At 31.1% G+C, this 18,814-nt stretch overlaps 2 protein-coding genes and 1 long non-coding RNA gene across 3 annotated transcripts; 2 read left to right on the top strand and 1 right to left on the bottom strand.

Moving 5' to 3' along the window:
- The first annotated feature begins 202 nt into the window (after positions 1 to 202).
- On the top strand, positions 203 to 5,487 carry LOC129905815 (dnaJ homolog shv). The gene is made up of 3 exons (XM_055981406.1): positions 203 to 1,190; positions 5,048 to 5,258; positions 5,331 to 5,487. Exons 1-3 carry the CDS (start codon positions 396 to 398, stop codon positions 5,384 to 5,386), a joined length of 1,062 nt encoding a protein of 353 aa, XP_055837381.1. The 5' UTR covers positions 203 to 395; the 3' UTR covers positions 5,387 to 5,487.
- A 5,847-nt stretch (positions 5,488 to 11,334) lies between these two features.
- LOC129905822 (uncharacterized) lies at positions 11,335 to 11,677 on the bottom strand. Its single transcript, XR_008770663.1, has 2 exons — positions 11,644 to 11,677; positions 11,335 to 11,587 (listed from the first exon to the last, which is right to left on the bottom strand). It is a non-coding gene; the product is annotated as an uncharacterized LOC129905822 (long non-coding RNA).
- LOC129905813 (uncharacterized) lies at positions 11,655 to 18,814 on the top strand. The gene is made up of 8 exons (XM_055981403.1): positions 11,655 to 11,779; positions 12,125 to 12,262; positions 12,341 to 12,520; positions 14,853 to 15,043; positions 15,105 to 15,214; positions 15,284 to 15,568; positions 18,111 to 18,273; positions 18,349 to 18,814. The coding sequence occupies exons 1-8, from the start codon at positions 11,753 to 11,755 to the stop codon at positions 18,710 to 18,712; spliced, it is 1,458 nt and encodes a 485-aa protein (XP_055837378.1). The 5' UTR covers positions 11,655 to 11,752; the 3' UTR covers positions 18,713 to 18,814.

Here is an 18,814-nt window from a genome sequence, read left to right on the forward strand (position 1 = left end):
AAGAGCAGACCAACCATATATTTAGCTTTATATAAATATAGACTGCCACGAGGCTTTACAAAAAAAAATACTCGAAAAAGAAGGCAATACTTTATAGCCACTTCAGTACAATCCAAGCTATTGTTAGAATAAGATATAAAATGTAACCTAACTTTGAAGACTCAATAAAATTCAATTCAATTCAATACTTTTGACGTTTATTTTAACCAATCATATAACACCACGCACACACAAGAATCACAAAGTCGCAAAATTCGATCGAAGAAAAAGATGAATTAAAAAAAAACTGATAACCTAAACACTTTTTCATCTGTAAATAGATTAATAATAAATTAACTTTATAAATAATTTATACAAATCCTAAAAAAAATTTAAAAAAACCACTAACTTACAATATGCGTGCCGTATATCTTGCAATTGCTATCCAACTTATCTTCTGCACCATTGGCACCCTGGCCGGTCGTGATTTCTATCGCATTTTAAATGTTAAAAAATCCGCAACTACAAATGAAATAAAAAAAGCATATCGCAAACAAGCCAAAGAATTACATCCTGATAAAAATAAAGATGATCCAGATGCATCAACAAAATTCCAAGATCTCGGAGCTGCCTATGAAGTTTTATCGGATCCGGAAAAGCGCAAAACATATGATCGATGTGGCGAAGAGTGTTTAAAGAAAGACGGCATGATGGATAGTTCAGATCCTTTTGCTAATTTCTTTGGTGATTTTGGTTTTCACTTTGGCAATGGAGATAACAATCAACATGACACTCCTCGTGGTGCAAATATTGTCATGAATATGTATGTGACATTGGAGGAATTGTATTCTGGGAATTTTGTTGAAATTGTACGAAATAAGCCAGTTTTAAAGCCAGCTAGTGGCACGAGAAAGTGTAACTGTCGACAAGAAATGGTTACAAGGAATATGGGCCCAGGAAGGTTCCAAATGATGCAACAGACAATTTGTGACGAATGTCCCAATGTCAAGTTGGTCAATGAAGAAAGAACTCTGGAAATTGAGGTTGAGTCGGGAATGGTTGATGGACAAGAGACTAGATTTGTAGCTGAAGGTGAACCTCATTTGGATGGTGAACCGGGAGATTTGATAGTTGTGGTACAACAAATGCCACATGAACGATTCCAACGAAAGGGTGATGATTTGTATACAAATGTCACAATTAGTTTACAGGTAAGATAGCGTTTTTAAGCATTTCACTTTTTCATTTTATTTCTATATATATTTAGTAAATTAAGATACATTTATACATATTTACAAAACTACTTTAACGCCCATAATAGCTGCGTTCCTTTGGGGATATTTATCTACTGCTTAGTACTTAAGGCTTAGGGGTATCAAGAACTTTTCCATCGTAATTTTAGAAAAAGTTCAGCTGCCTCATAAATGCTTCCTTCCAGTAAGCGAATGAGTTTTTTTTTTTCATTTTTGCTCAATTTTCCATGGGACTTTTGATTTGAAACGACCTATAATGATTTCTATGGGGATGACTTCAAAATAATTGAAAAATATAAATAAGATATTTACTGCCCAATTATACAAATGAAAAGATGTGAATAGAATTTTAAGTTATAGTGAGGCGACTTAGCATTAAAAAAGAGTTCAATCGTGCACTTTGTGATAAAAGCATGAAATTCACATCGTTAATTCTCAATATAAGAGTTATTTTGAGATATTGGGCCACCTTGTATTCCATCCGGAAGGGTAGATATAAGACTTTTTCTGTGTTGCACTCGATTTGTTGCATATCATAGTATAGGCAATGATACATGATTTCGTATTTTCTAACGCCCGATCGAATAAAATCAATACCAAAATGTCTCGACCATCATGTAAAAAGTTATTGGACTCTTTATGAATTGTCTTTTACTCAAAGAGCAAGAGTCAGAATATTACCAAGTTCTCCTTGGTGTTTCTCATAGGTGAAATATTAAGTGGCCCAATATCTTAAAATGAGGATTACACATTGTACTAACAATGCTATAAATTTGATCCTTTTATCACAAACTGCACAATTATTTTTCATACTTTTACTTTTGCACCTCACTCCTTCAAAACATTAATTTGTATGAAAATTTAATAAAAAATAAAAGCAATTAATTCAAGTTTTGCATAAAAATTCAGTGTTTCATGGTAAATATAATTCAATTTTTGATTATTTTTGATTCTCATACGATGTATAAAATATATATGCGGTTCAAAAAAATGAAAACATTTTCCATGTGGTGCAATGGTACCATTTCAAATGTGTTTTTTATCACTAAAAAAAAACACCCTTTAACATGAAATATTTTGATGAGCATTATTTTATTATTTTTTTATATGGTATAGTAAACGTGCGTCGAAATTTCATCAGCCTACCACTTATTTTCAAGGAGTACTTGGTAATATTTTGGCTCTTGTTCTTTAAGTATATGACTATTTATAAAGAGTGCAATAACTTTTTACATGACGGTCCAGGCATATTGGTATTGGTTTTATTCGATCGGGCGTTAAAAATTACCTCGAAATCATGTATTATATTAATAAAAAGGTTTCATTTGCTATACTATGATATGCAACAATGCGGGTGCAACACAGAGAAGCTCTTGTATCTGCCCTCCTAGATGGAATACAAGGTGGCCCAATATCTCAAAATAACTCTTATATTGAGTACTACCAATGATATAAATTTAGATTTAGATGCTAAGCCGCCTCACTATTATGAATTGCTATAATATAAACTGGACATTTCTGGCCCATCCTCCCCTAGTCCTATAACAATACCTTCTGCAACGGTATCCCAATTGCCTTAAAATGATAAACAAATAAATAATCGTATGTTTTTTTTTGTATTGTCCTTGGATATGAAGTGATGCAAGCCCGTGAGACTTGCCTCCGCTTTCTGAGGCTAACCCAGTGAATCTTACAGACGGATTCACTGGGATATCAAGAACTGTTCTTCATTATTTTATCGTAATTTAAAAAAAAAAGTTCAGCTGTGTCATAAATGCTTCTTCCAGTGAGCGAATGAGTTTTTTTTTATTATTGCTCAATTTTCCATGAGACTTTTGATTTGAAACGAAATGTACTTTAAATTTATCATAAATAAATAAAAAATGTATATAAATAAATCTTTATTTCGTTTTTACAAAGCTTACTATACTTTTTTTTAAATATTTTCCAAATAGCACAATAAAAATAATTTCTTATTCCCTATCAAATAGATCTTTTAAAGTCAAAATAGGTTCGACCTTTTCAGAAGCCATTCAAATTTTAGCCGGTTTCAAGGTTCCTTCTTGAGCCCCTTTTTATAAATTTTTTTTTCCTTGACCTAACTTCCTCACTCGGACCTTCAAAAAAGCATCCAATACGCAGACGACACGGTTATATTTGTTTTTCTGAAAGACCTTACGATGTCTTAAATTTAATTAAAAGTCATGTCGAAAGACTTGTCGATTACTTTAATCACTGGGGGCATATCCATCAACTATCAAAAAAGCGAATTAATTTGTTTTAGAAAAGCTTCCCCTCGTGTTCACACTAGCAGTAAGAGAAAGCAAGCAACTCAAACTCTTTATTAATGGAAATCTGGGGTGGAATCGGCTAATGTGATTTGTGATCAGTGACAGTCACAAAAAGCAAATTTGATCTACATAAGGTGATAGTCACAGTGATAATCACAATTTTGTGATTTTTTCTTGTGACAACTATTTTTCTATCACTTTTATACAAAAATATATTTCTTTTCCCAATTTCTAAGGTAAAACACAATTAAATAAATAAATTTGAATTAATTTATTCTTGCATAAGGTAAAAGTACAATTACTACACAAAAATTTTTACATTTATCTGCAGAAAATGTTTTTTTTACTCTATAATGAACATTTATAGATCGTCTATTTTCTCCCAGGAACGCGGCCAACCATTTGAGACCGTTTGTTCAAAAACAGAAATCCTTGTAAAATAAATGGTTGATTGCACAAAAATAATTGGCAGGCTTTTTTCAATCACACAAGTTGAATAATTTCAAACACTTCAAAGTGATGCCAATTTGTCAAAAATTTTTGGTGATCACCTTACACAGACGGAAAATTTTATGTGATCACATTTTAAAATCACAAATGTGACTATCACCAATTTTACCTTATGCGATTCCACCCCTGATCCCTCTTTAAAAAAAAAACGATAAAATATCTTGGTATTAAATATGAAGAACGGTGTTTTTGGTACGGACGATAATTTTACGTGATAACGTCATCAGAAAACGGGCACAAGTAAAGTACTTAAGCTAAAGATTAACCCCTTACATATTTTTATATCTGTATGTTTTGTAGAAAAACGGAATAACTTTTTGAATTCAAAAGCCAAAAAACTAAATTTTTTTTCTCATTACAACTCACAGAAAAACTATACCATTATAGTTATACCATATAGCTTAATATTTCTTCTCAAGAATATAACCATACATAAATTCTTACAATGCGCAAAAGGTATACAAATAATTTATTAAAACAATCATATTTTATGAAAAAAGTGAAAAAATCAAATTTTTTCTTCCATCACCCAAAATGACAACCTTTTACCGTTTGAAAGCCTTTGCCAGTACGACATCTACAAAAAGAGCTAGATTTGTTTGATCAATTTTCATCAAAAAAAGTATGAAAATCAAACTTTTTTTTCGACTACCTTAAAGAATTACTACCTTTTAGAATTTTTTAAAATTCCTTTTTCAGTCTAACAATAAATTTGTTTATCGATTAAAAAATAATTCAATTTTCTACAACATCGCGTTCAGAAAACAGCCACTTTTTTCAATTTTGTTTTACCCCTATTTACCTTATTTAATGATTGAATTTTAAAAAATTCTTAAGTAGTATTCACCTCTAGCTATAAAAGATTTTTGTATCTCTAATGTTTCTCAGAACATTTCCTTCTTTCTTTACATTCTGCACTTTGTCTTTTACTATTGGTACTATTTTTACCTTAACCACGTAATCAAGTAAAGTACGAGATTTTTTCATCATAAAGAGTAATTTTTTTCTTTCCAGGATGCTCTTGTTGGATTTAGTCTTGATATTCCTCATTTGGATGGACACAAAGTCTCTGTGACACGAGACAAAGTAACTTGGCCAGGTGCCCGCATTCGCAAGAAGGGCGAAGGAATGCCAAACTATGAAAACAATAACTTACACGGCAATTTGTATATTACATTTGACGTGGAATTCCCAAAGAAAGACTTAGAAGAAAGTGATAAGGAAGGTAAGTTAAAAAAAAGGGGCGTTCTTTTATCTTTAACTAATTTCTGATACATTTCCCTTTTTTCTCTTTTAGCTATTAAAAAGATTTTGGAACAATCGTCGATTAACCGAATATACAATGGACTTTAGAGAATCTTACTAAGATTTTCTTCTTTTTTGTAAATTAAGTTATAGGATTTAATTAAATTAAATAAATCAACACGCATGTGAGTGTTGTGTTGGAAAGAAAATTATTATTGTTTAGATGAAGCACTCTTTTGCCGCCAGCCAGCAAGCAGTTTTGAATTTATGCCACAGAGGGGAGATGATATTTATGTATAATTTAATTTATCAGTTTTTTTTTTGTGTGTATTTTGTTTATATACTAGTTTTGTATTTATACTGAAAAAATACATAAATAGCTCTAGTAAATTCTTGGATAGAAAAAAAAAAACATTTTTTTGATTGTAATTAAAAACAAAGAAGTAATAATCTTGGTATGAATTTAAACTTAATACTCACTGCCCAAAACAGATTTTGTGTTGTTTTTATTTGATTTTTTAATGACTGAAGCGGTTTGGGTGCGGTGCTGAATTTCATCGCATTTGATTAAGGTGTAGTTTTTTTTAATTAGAAAAAAAACATCAATTTTTTTAGAATTAGGAGTAATTTAATGAAAATCTAAAAAAATCGCCAACTAAATTTGGAAGAAGAAAGGTCGATTCTCAGTTTAAATCAGGGTCCTGTTTCAGAGCTTACTACATCAGCTAAATTTACTACATTAGCAACCTTAAAAGCCAATAGTTGAGTCCAATTAAACGTCGGGAAAAATTTGTTATGGTTTAAATAGTGCAAATGTTCAAAAAAGTGCTTCGGGAAGTCCAATAAGCCGCCGCAAATAATGTTTAAAGTCATTGATGAAGCTGATGTAAATAATGTAGTAAGCTGTGGAAAAGGCCCCAGATTGAGGGTCATTTGCTGAAACGAAACTTAAATTATTTAAGTTGGACATCAACTCTGTTGCGTTGAAATAACGTCGAGCAAAATAAATTGTTCATAAATAACAGTTATAAGGGCTCATACACCTAACTGCTCGGGCCTTACAAAATCCACTGCGACTCCACGAAGATGGACAACGTTCTACAGTGCGTGTTATTTGACCGAAACTGATAGTGACCCGTCGAGCATTCGCATTGGACTATCATGGACGATTGAAGATTTATACCTTTACACACGAATGCAAGATTAAGTTTTTTAAGTCGTTTTCTTTTTGCTTTTTAGATTTTTGTGTACAAATCTCAGATTTTTCCATGCAAATAGAATATCAAATCTAGATTTGTAAATGTGTACGAAATCTATTCATATAAAAAAAACCTTTTTTAAAATAAAACAACAACAAATGTTCAGACTTGTATGTATGTGTAAATTTTGATAAAAATCGAGATTCAGATTTTTGAACCTCGAATCCATTTTTTACTTGCTCTATTAGGCAAGTATTGGTTTCGTGTCGAAAAAAAATTTGAGGTTCCAATCTGGGTCTCGCAATTCCGTCCGTGCGTCTATGCGTCTGTGCGTCTGTACGTCCATCTGTACACATTCCACAGCCTTAACGGGTGGATGGATTTTCTTCAAATTTGGTACAGATGATTTTTATGGAATTCTGAAAGTTTTTTTTTTTTTGTTTGTTTTTTTTTTTTTTTTTTTTATATCTAGCTTAGAAAGTGTACCTGCCATACAAATTTTTCAATTCAAACCAATTAACTCGACAACGGCTCTAACGATTTTGATTAAACTTTGCAGACGTAATATTCAAAGCAATTGCAATAAACCTGCCAAATAAAAAAAATATTTTTTTTTGTTTAAGCTAAGCTTAAGTAAATATAAATTAAGTAATTAGTTTTGCACAAATCAGAAAGGCTACTGATATCTTCATGGAGAAGTAAACAATCGGTTCGATTTACACCTCAGAAATTCAAGTCGACAACGAACATTAGACGTATTTAATTTTAAAGAATATCGGGTAAGTCATATACATACAGCTGTGTTCAAAATAATAGTAGTGCCTGCATCAAAATAACATTTTTTATAATTACGGTGCTTCTACGGTTAAAAATTTAGTTTCTTTGATGTCAAAGTTTGTAACGGTCAATTACTGATAAATGTATCATAGTTTCAAAATGAAAAAGAAGGTTCCAAATAATTTTTCATTGACTTTTGGTTGTTCTTTCTAATTTGACCTGTTCAAAATAATAGTAGTTAAAGTTATTTTTGAAGAATTTAAAAGCGGTTTATAACATAGAATATTTATTTTTGGTTTAAAAGTAAGTACTCATATAATAGGAACAATTTTTCAACAAAAAACGATTTGTTTCGGTTTTAATCTATTTAAAGTTCGAAGTGCAAAACACTTCAGTTCGGATAGCGGAAACTTTTACGAAAGCTGCTTGAAGAAGGGAAAACCTACTTGGAAATTCAAGGTCTTATGAGGATGCTCCCCTGCAATGGTAGCCAATGCAATAAACTCAACGAAAAACCCCAAACGCGCGGTAGAAAAAGAAAAAAGACCGTCGTAGATGACAGGCGTACTGTCCAGATGAGCAAAGCTGAGCCTTCAGCATCGTCGTTTCGAATCCAGAAGGCTTTAAGCCTGGATTGCAGTGCAGTGAACATTCGGAGGCGACTGTTAGAGACTAATTTGTACGCTTGAAGTCCACGAAAAGTTCTGTGAAACATGTTAAAAAGCGTATCCAGTTTGTAAAAGATTACATAAACTGGCCAGCGAAGTAATAGCGTAACATATTGTTTACTGATGCGAGCAAATTTGTCCTCTTTGGTGGTACTGGATCTCCAGAATACGTCCGACGTCCACCCAATACGGAATATGTTCCAAAGTATACGACGGAAAAAGTTAAACATGGAGGGTCGAAAATTTTAGTATTTTAACATATTTCTTTGTTAACAGCGGTACTTTATGTGAACTTCAAGCGTACAAATTAGTCTCTAACAGTCGCCTCCGAATGTTCACTGCACTGCAATCCAGGCTTAAAGCCTTCTGGATTTGAAACGACGATGCAGAAGGCTCAACTTTGCTCATCTGGACAATACGCCTGTCATCTACGACGGTCTTTTTTCTTTTTCTACCGCACGTTTCGGGTTTTTCGTTGAGTTTATTGCATTGGCTACCATTGTAGGGGAGCATCCTTATATAACCTTGAATTTCCAAGTAGGTTTTCCCTTCTTCAAGCAGCTTTCGTAAAAGTTTCCGTTATCCGAACTGCAGTGTTTTGCTCTTCGAACTTTAAATAGATTAAAACCGAAACAAATCGTTTTTTGTTGAAAAATTGTTCATATTATATGAGTACTTACTTTTAAACCAAAAATAAATATTCTATATTATAAACCGCTTTTAAATTCTTCAAAAATAACTTTAACTACTATTATTTTGAACAGGTCAAATTAGAAAGAACAACCAAAAGTCAATGAAAAATTATTTGGAACCTTCTTTTTCATTTTGAAACTATGATACATTTATCAGTAATTGACCGTTACAAACTTTGACATCAAAGAAACTAAATTTTTAACCGTAGAAGCACCGTAATTATAAAAAATGTTTTTTTGATGCAGCCACTACTATTATTTTGAACACAACTGTATGTGCCCTTAATTATGAAAGTGGACTAAGGGCCATTTCTTTCACTCGGAGTTGAACATAACTTGAGAATTTTTATATTAAAAATTCTCAAGTTTCGTTCAACTCCGAGTGAAAAAAATGGACCTAAGTCACTCCTAAAAATGGTCTCAAATCTAGCCTTAAAATAATTATTAGTTCAGGTGTAAAGTTTATTTGAAAGCGAAATTGCAGTAAATAAACTTCTTTATTGCTCCTCTAGTGATTTCATAAAAGAAATATAATTAAATTGTTATAAAAAATTATTATTTAAGTTTTTCTTTAAACAATGCAAAAAGTGACTTAGTCCACTTTCATTATCATGGGCACATATGAAAACGAGGAACAACATCAGGCCTAAGTGACAACCTTGAAGTACACCAAACAGAAACAAAATGGGCTTTGAAATTCTTTCGATGGAAAGCGTTTCTTCCGCTTGTTTTTTTTTTTTTTTTGAAATTTCTAAGATATTTTCGAGAGCCATGTGAAAGCTATTTTTTAGACTTTTACGCATATTGAACAGCAAAATATCAGGTAAAAGTGTCAGCACAAACATCTATGTTGTTATTTTTATTTACATAAATAAATAAAATGCACAACTGTGTCGCACGTACTTGATGTTATGGTAAAAGTTACTTAGTGTATTAAAGCTTTAAAAAAAATATTATTTTATCAGTCTCAAAAAGTATTAAAAGTTGTTTTTAATATAACTTTTAAGGTTTTCGCGGTTGTTAACACATGACATTATTAGGGTTTTCGGATTATCCGCGTTATGTATATAAATATAAAGTGAGTTCACTACTGTACTCACCCCGAACGTTTCGCTTCAAATTGCAATGAGCGTGGTCACCGGGAAACTGCCAGTGAGATGTTATAAGCGATTTTCGCAAGTTGTAGCGGGGCGTAGGAGGTTCCGTGTTTAGTTGTAGGCTTGCAAGTTGGGAGCAAACCGTACTCACTGTATCCTTGTTGGTGTGAAGCGGCAGTTGTATAGAACGTGACGAGTTAATTAAAGGGTCCCACGTACTTTATAATTATATATATAACGCGGATAATCCGAAAACCCTAATAATGTCATTGTTTTTAATAGTTCAAAAACACCTTTTTAAGTAGTTCTAATCTTCAATCATAGTATGGCATTTGATTTCTTTGTATAACAAAGAATTTTGGGATTGTTTTATAAATTACGGCAATACACGTATCTTTTTTGTTCTTCTTCAAATATTTTTTTTTGAAATTATGAAAGATTTGAATTTCCTGAATCTAAATATGGTTTCAGAAAAATTCTAGCAAGTACCATTTTTTTTTAAATGATTTTGTAAAAATATTATTAGTTTGTAGAAAATAGCCCTTATAGATTCGGTTGACCTTGTACAAGAATAAAACTATTATTCGTATTCAGCTCAAATTTGGAGGACTTATTTCTCATAACATGATCTATAACATGACACCAAATTTGTTTTTATTAATTAAAGTTTACACACATTTTAAGATACTAATTGACAAAAAACAGCAAAAATATTGAAATTCTGCAGTTTTTACTAAATCCCACAAGAACAAAAACACCTAAATTAAGGAAAATACAAAATCTCAACGCCCGTTATATTTAAAAAGCCAAATATGTAAAGAAAACCATAATAAAATACATTAAATCAAATTTATACGTGTTTTGTAATTTTATGTACTATTTTTCTCTCATTCGATAAACTGTCTTGTAAAGCTTCAGATTTATTTCTCCTAGGAACAAAAATAAACTTTTCTTATGATTTTTGCTGTGCTGAATTCGAAAATGAAGTCAAAAAATTCTATCACGTCAGGATTTTGAGATATACACATTAAAGAATCACAAATCAAGTTCTTTTTTAGAAAATCTCAAAAAAAAAAAAAAAAACAAGTAAAAAAGGAGAGCTGACCGAAATTTTTTGAATTCGGATTCAAAATCAGCACACTAAAATCCATCAGAAAAGTATACTTTAGTTGTTAGAAGAAAGAAATATGAATTTTTTAAGATCAGTTTCTTTATAGTAAGATAAGCCAAACCTAATAAACTTACATACATTTTTCGATATATCGGAGAAGAAAAGGGATATTGAGGAGATTGAAACTGAATTTGAAAGAAAAAAAAACAAGTTCTTTCAAATTTAGTTGAAAAAGATTACCTTAGGCCAAAATATTGCTACGAAAACAGCAGAAAAATGGGTTTCGGACTCGGGTTCAGCATAAAAAAATCCTTTAGAAAAGTATAGTTTTATTAAAAGGAGGATTTCTGCAACCAGCGTTATTATTAATGATATGTAATGTATGTAATTATTATTCTTGTTTCTTAAAACATTGAGAACATACCAAACGATAATTGACTTATTGGAAAATGTTCAGAATGAGCTTAACGACCAATATTTGAAATAAAAAATATTCTAGACACAAACCAAAATTAAACTAACGAGTCCTTACAACAATGCAAGACCTATCATTTTTTAATACCATGACATTTCTTACACTTTCTCTTTTATTCATTTTTACCACCCCCAACCCACTGAAGAGGATAACGTCAAATGAAAAAATAAATACCCTTTCAAAACTGACAAGTCTTCGCATCGCATGTACTCTCCAAAGCAATATTCACTCCAATATATCCTTACACTGTTCACATCCTCTTTCTAATCAAGCAGCGCAAAGAAAAATATCTAAAAAAAAAAAAAAAAAATTAAAAATTAAGACACCCTTCAAATTAAAACAATACTTTCAAGTGCACACGTTTCGAAGAGACAATTTTTATAAATTTTGCTCTAAAACAGTTCCTGCGACTTAAGGAACATTTCAAAAACAATCGAACACAAGTCGTATTATGAATGTCGCCCAAATTTATAAATTTTGAGGTAAGTAAAGTAATGATGATGAAAATTTCCAACAGAGTCTCATTTATTGATTTTTCAAATTTTATACGACTTGACCCAAAACTGCTATATTTTTTTGGGAATTCTGTTGACGGTCTCGTGTCATATACATATTTATTTTCTTTTGTTTTTAATAGGTTATTAAATAATTTATAATATTCTTTAACTTGGGCATACCCACACACATACTTTTGTAGTGGATGTTCTTTTTTTGTTGTTGTTGTTGTAAAGGACATTTCGTCTATAAATAAAAAGAAAAAAATCGTTAAAAGGATATTTCGTCGTATATGGCAGTTTTTCATAAATTAAAATTTATTTTATTTTTAGATCACCCTAATTTACATTTTATTACTAATACCATGGCCTCATTCGAATGTGATAAAGTTACTTTGCTCCAAAGATAACAGTCGGCTAGTGCGTAAAATTATACGCTCCAAATGGACTCCAATCCTGGATAAGTATCAGGTAAAGTTATTTTTTTTATTGGTTTATAAGGAGTTTTCGGTTTTTATAAATGGAAATGCATTTTCTTGTTTGTTTTAGGTGAAATTGCCTTTAGAGTGTCCTTTACATCCGTTTCGGGATGTTTTTGGACCAAGACAGGATGCAAAGAAACGAGATCGACCGACCCAATGGACGTGTCGGTTATGCGGTAAAAGCTTTTATCAAGAACGATATGTGGATATACATTTTGAGACGCGACATAGATCGGTTCTCAATGAGGTGAGTGAGGTGTTGATTGGAAATTAATTGTCTTGTTATGTTAAATTATTTCATATGGTAATAAGTTCATTTATTTTAAATATGTAAAACTTTTTAGGGCTGTTTGGTTTTTAAAATTCAATAAAATGCACGACTTAAATAAAAAATACAAAATAATGATTGTTCATTGAAATTTAAATGATCAAAACAAGTTATTAAAGTGATTCGTTCACAAAAAGAAAGATTTTGTTCTATAAGGACGAATTTGTAGAAAAATGTTTAAAAAAATAAATAATTACTTCGATGTAAGTTTTTTTATAATTTTTTTTTTGATGTCGATCTACGCTTTTGAAGTAGTTACATATTTGTAAACATTAAAAAGCGAAATTTCGAAAAATTAATTTTTCTCATTCATTTTTTTTTTCATTTTTGAAATATCCACAAAACATTTTTTATCGAATTTATTTTTTGTATATATTTATGTATATAAAATCATTTAAATTGGTTCAGTCGTTTATTACATAAAGTTTTAATTTTTAAATGGGAGTACCTCCAAACTTATAAAGAATTTTGAAGAAAAAAAAAAAAAAAACAGTTTTCGTCAAAAGAAATGAACTATTATTTTTTGTATTTTATTTACAACTTAATTGCAAAATATTTTAGCCAAATTTGTGGTCTGATTAATTGTTTTTTGTTTTTAAGATCCCTTTTGAAATAAAATTAAAAAAACAAACTTTTGATTTTAAATTAACACAATTTTAAATTTTATTTAAATCGTTTGCATTTCGGTTCTAAACAGTGAAACCATCTTCAGCGAACGACACTTTTTAACAAGAATTATAACAAAAGAAAACAATGAAAAAGTTAGACAAGTAAAATATATATGTATTAGATTTAAGTTAAGAAATTGTTTTAATTTAAAATCAAGTTTGTTTTTTTATTTAGTAATTCATATAGAATTATAGTTTTTAATTTAATTTAATTTTATTATTATTTTTTTTTGTTGATAAAACTATTTTTTTCAAAAGTATTCTGGCACCAAAATAAAAAAAAAGGATTTTTTTCAGGGGTTACTGCCTCTTCAAGAGTATGTCAAGAAAAAGTGCATCTATGCTATGCCGTTCGGTCTCTGCGGTAAATTATTCGTCCCTTCCTATTTTGCAAATTAATTATACGCACACAAGAATGGTTGAAAGTTGTTAGTCACTAGGCCTTGTTCCTTAATGGGGTATCGAATGTATGTATGTATGTAATGCGTGCCAAAATATTTTATTTTTATATGCATATCAGTATTCTAGTTTTTTATATCCACTAATTTCAGTAACAAATAACAGAAGTTTGGTGGAAAATAGTTATTTTATTCAAGTTTATTTTCAATTGACAGGGTAGCAAAAATATTTATACTTTAGAACACATCATTTCAAAAAACTGATATTAAAAATAGTAATTTATTCCGCAATTTTATGCGTTATTTTTTAATATGCTTTTTTCAAGGGTAAGTTTGGTTACCCATCATGAATTTTGAAAAAAAGATTTTGTGTATTTAAGTTCAAACGACATTGTAAGATTTGTATGCAATTAAAAATTCCGCCAAAGAATAAATGAAACAAAAACTAACTTGATTAAACAATTTTCTCAGCTTTGAGCTGTTTATTTAGGGCGGGATTCGTAGTCGCCATCGTCACTATAGTTGAGATTTTTCACAAGTGAAAGTTGAAGCAGTCTTTTATCCACTTGAGTTAAGCAAGTAGCGAAAAAAGTTTAACCATTTGATTAATTTTTATCTGATCTTAGGAAACCCTGAAATAAATGCTTGAACGTTCCCTCACAAAATTCTTCTCAGACTTGAAAACAATTTCCCTTAATACCCTAATATCAAAGTAGATGTAAAAGAAAGAAACTTTCACTTGCTACCCGACCATTTTTGGGCAAATTAATTTTGTACTTTCGGTTAAAAAAAAAAAATTACTCATACGCCATACACAATTTTGTTTTAAATTGCAAAATATTGACAATGTTACTACGTTCTTTTAAAATTCAGCAAAACCTGAAGTTGTTTAGGGAATCAATTCATAGAAGTAAAAGAAGAAAAACAAAAGAATTAACTTCCTGTAACTCAGATTAACTTTTTACTAAAGAGCCCCGCACATTACAGATTAAGTATCGGCATTTCAAAAAAAAAAAAAAAAATAAATAAAAATCTGTAGGCATGCTCTTTAAGTGGCAAATGGTTTGCGTTGTCTTGGTTTGCATTTAACCAGTTTAAAAAGTCTAAGTTTCTCAACTTTATACTTACAGGACCTGCCTAAATGGGACATTTGATTAAAACTATTGCTTTAATTTTTTTTTTTAGGCCGAAGATGCGGTTTGTTTCGCTGATTTTTGCGACATCATGCGTTGCGAAGTTTTTCAATCAGAAGAAGCCAGTCTTACAGGCGGAGACACTCATATTGTAACTGACATTGAAGTTTGGGGTAATTCTTTAGGACAAAGTTCGGCATTAGCAAAAGCTAATGCTGCTTACCTAAGTTTAATTCCACTTAGGTAATTAATCAATTACTTCTTAAATAAACATTTATACTAATTTTTTAAAAATACTTTTTAGATCTTCTGCACTTGGAGCAACAAGAGCTTCAAAAGTCCAAAACCGCCAACTATGTCCGGATAAAAGTAGCCAAAATAAATTTAAAGATATAAGTAAGGAGCCTGTTAAAGGTAAAAAAGATTATCTTATTATATTTTTTTTAATTAAGTTTTATTTGTAAAATTAAATTATTATTTTAGAACCAATCTCTGAGGAAAATACAGATGATTCGAAAAAATCGTCATCTTCATCGTCGTCCGCCAATCATTCATCAATGAAAATTGATCCTTTAGTACAATCGAATGCATCCGAAGAGACCAACAATAAGACAACTAATGGAAGTACGGTTAACATTCAAAAAGTTCGAGCCAATTGCCGCACCGAAGACCTAAGCAAGCTAAAGTCAAAGTGTGAATACCTGTTAAGGAGTTGCATAGCCGGTCTGTTATTACAAATGACTGATCATGCTTTCAAAGAAATGGAAGGTTTGTTAATTTGATAAATCACATTTAAATTTGCTTATAAAAAACAAAACAAAAAAAATACCCACAAATGGAACTTAAATCTTTTAAATGGCATAAACGTAGTTTCAGGCGGTAAGACCAATTTGTCTTTATAATGTCACAGTCTCTATAAATTACTTCCCGATTAATCGATTCTTGCTTATTTTATTTTTCGCTTTAAGAACTAAAAGACACCCCTTAAATTGTACCAGTTCAAAAGAAAAATAAGATAGGAACAAGAGATAAACGCAGTAACTTTTAAAAACACTCAGTACAAACTATGTTGATATTTAAAAGGACGTTTTTTTTTTAGAAAGGATTGCACTTGTTTGATAATAGTCGCTTGTGAAAATGGAAATCAAAACCAAATATAGTTCTGAAGGGGATACCGACATAATACCCAAGTTCAAAATTCCCAAAACTTAAATCCCTACATTGTGGGAAGTAAAGTAATGAGCAAAAAAGTAATGTGCAAAAAACCACCAACAAATTGCCATTCAGCCATTTTTTGTGATATTTTTCACTTTACTCAAAACCTGGATCTGATGGGGCCAACGGACCTCGGATTCCGATTCAGCGCATTGAAACGTTTATCCCGAATTTCTTCCAATAAATTATTCCCAAAACCCGAATCCTTAAGCACAAACTCACAAAAATTTGGATTTTTGGGATATATGTAAGACTTGGGGATTTTGTTTTTGCAAAAATTTGTTTTGAGAATTTTAGAGTCAGAGATTATAGATTTGGGGATTTTGGGTCAAGGTTACCCAACCAAATAGCATTAATTCCGGGAGACATATCGTAACTCCAAAAAAGAATCTAATTCAGATGAAACCCCAAACAAATTTTAGTTGAAAAAAAAATCTCTAGGGGAAAGGGGGCAATGGACAAAATCTCCCAAGAAGAAATGTGTTTCTCCCACAATATCCAAAAATCATAATTGGATTACCTCATTGAACTATTTTACTTAATAAATGATTCATATATTTTTTTACTTGACAAATTTAACATTCAGGTTCGGTCAAAAACAGGCGGTTTAAAACAAACTATTTTTTTGACAGGTACGGCTACAATTTTCACTCTTATTATGATTTAAGAAGGTTAAATTAAAATGATGCTATACACAACTAGCGCAACATCATTTTGGGATTTTGTGTTGAGGATTTTTTTTTTTTTTTAACTTTTTTTTTGACGATTTTGGCTTCCCATCATTTTGTTTTTTTTTTTTTGAGATTTTCTATTTGGGATTATCGGTTTTGGCCGTTCATCACTAACCTATTAACTCCTTAACAAGTTACACAAATTATGATCAGTAACTGTTTTCGCCCCAAAATTATTCAAATATGTACATAATAAACAGATTTTCTCGTTAAAAATCATAAAGTGGTACTTTTTTGTTCAGAACACTCATTAGTCATTAAACAAAGTTAAGGCTCCATTTGGCTAGTTAAGTTGCTACGCCCTTTACTTAAATTACTAAGGATAGTTCTTTTACATTAACAAACCAAAGGCGTTTATTTAATTTTTTTTAAATCAAAAACATATTGTATAAAAAGAACAATTTTCAGCTAGGTTTATCTACCTTGATTTCTCTAAATTACCCTCTAGAGCAGTGTTTCGTTAATTTTGACTGTTACGTGAGGCATGCGTCTAGTTGACCTTAAAATTCAAATCAGTATTATGCTAGTGCTATCATTAGGGATTTGGCTAATCGTTTTTGGAAAGAGTCAAATTCGTCAGTGCCGTCACTTTATACAAAAATGGAGAAAAAGGTTTTTCTGGTACAACAGTTTTGATTTTTGGAAAAGTTGCGTATTCTAATTTTTGGGAATCCCGTGTCGTTTTGAACATAATTTTTTTTAAAGGTTTTGATAGGTCTTTGTATAGGCTAAGTGTTTTCCAAAATATTAGCTGTGTTTTTTTGGCACTGATACCCGTATCCACAGTTGGCATTTACATGCATTACAAAAACAATACGCAGCTGCCGGTAGGAATAGAAGCGTAACTAAGTTGCGGATAGAGTTTTGACGGAGTGTATAAGTTTACGTTTTCTTTTCTCTGGGTGCGTGCTTATAAATTTTTCTTCAGTGTTGATATTTGGGAAATCCTACTGCGGATAGCTTTGACAAAAACACGCCTATTGCTTACTTAATTAAATATAGTAATTTTTTTAAGTCAGTGACGACTATTATCCTACAAAAAATGTATTCTCAAGAATACAGCACTTTTTCGACATCGAGGGTGACCTTCATTCACCCTTTCGAATTAAAGTAGCACAAAATTAGTTTTTATCAAATAACTTGATAGCTATGTACCAATCGATTTTAGGAAAATGCGATCGAAAATTTCTGAATTTAAAGAAATTTTGCATATTGCCTGATCTCAGGGACCTCCTATGAATTTCAAGTTAGATTTGACAAAGTTTTAACAAATGATTCCGTTTTCCAAAGAAACGGATTTATGAATTGATTTATAAATGCATCGGATTAGTTTTATTTTAAAATATAAAATTACTTTCTTTCAGAGGAAATGAATAAAGCTGTTTGCTGGTATTTGTCCTGTGATCGGTATTGGGAGGATGGACCACTCGAACCAAGAGCATTCCCCTGGGGTCTTATTCTCATACTTGTAATGGTACTCTCGTTGGGTATTTGTTTTTGTTACTACATAATTTGGATACTTTTTGAGTACGTTCTTTTTTTTATGATCTTTACAACATAGAAATCCTTAAAAACCATATTAACCTATATTTTATTTAACAGTTCTGAAGAGATGACAATCAGCAACAATGTGCATCGCTATGACTACCATCATTATGCACCTCAACACCATAGCAGTCCGCGTTATATTGCCGGTCCTCCGCCCGCTGTTTCGCACCATTTGCAACATCATCCGCAACAGGAGATATATGAGCGTCGCGAAGTTACAACACGACTTCCATCAACAGCCGTTACAATGGTTGACTGTGATACAACAATTGGCGGAAAATATTCCTCAGATTTGTCGACGACAATGCGACCACCATCGTCGACAGATATTCAAAATGATTTAGCTCATAACGAGCATTACATCTACGTAACTTATCCGCCAGATTTGAAGAAGAGATTATTTGAAAAATACGAATGAAACGCATGTAGAAGAGACGACATCTTAGAACAAAATAGTTTTTTTGAAAAAGTAACTTTAAAATTTAGTAATTTTTTTCGTAATAATAAATTAATATCAAAA

Source organism: Episyrphus balteatus, chromosome 1 (assembly GCF_945859705.1).
Source record: "Episyrphus balteatus chromosome 1, idEpiBalt1.1, whole genome shotgun sequence".
Classification (NCBI taxonomy): Eukaryota; Metazoa; Arthropoda; class Insecta; order Diptera; family Syrphidae; genus Episyrphus; species Episyrphus balteatus.

Coding starts and splice junctions, on each gene's coding strand:
- LOC129905815 (XM_055981406.1), top strand. CDS start 396: ATGCGTGCCGTATATCTTGCAATTGCTATCCAACTTATCTTCTGCACC. Junction 1,191..5,047: donor ATGTCACAATTAGTTTACAG/GTAAGATAGCGT, acceptor TTTTCTTTCCAG/GATGCTCTTGTTGGATTTAG. Junction 5,259..5,330: donor AGAAGAAAGTGATAAGGAAG/GTAAGTTAAAAA, acceptor TTTCTCTTTTAG/CTATTAAAAAGATTTTGGAA.
- LOC129905813 (XM_055981403.1), top strand. CDS start 11,753: ATGTCGCCCAAATTTATAAATTTTGAG. Junction 12,521..14,852: donor ATAGATCGGTTCTCAATGAG/GTGAGTGAGGTG, acceptor TTTTTTTTTTAG/GCCGAAGATGCGGTTTGTTT. Junction 15,569..18,110: donor TGCTTTCAAAGAAATGGAAG/GTTTGTTAATTT, acceptor ACTTTCTTTCAG/AGGAAATGAATAAAGCTGTT.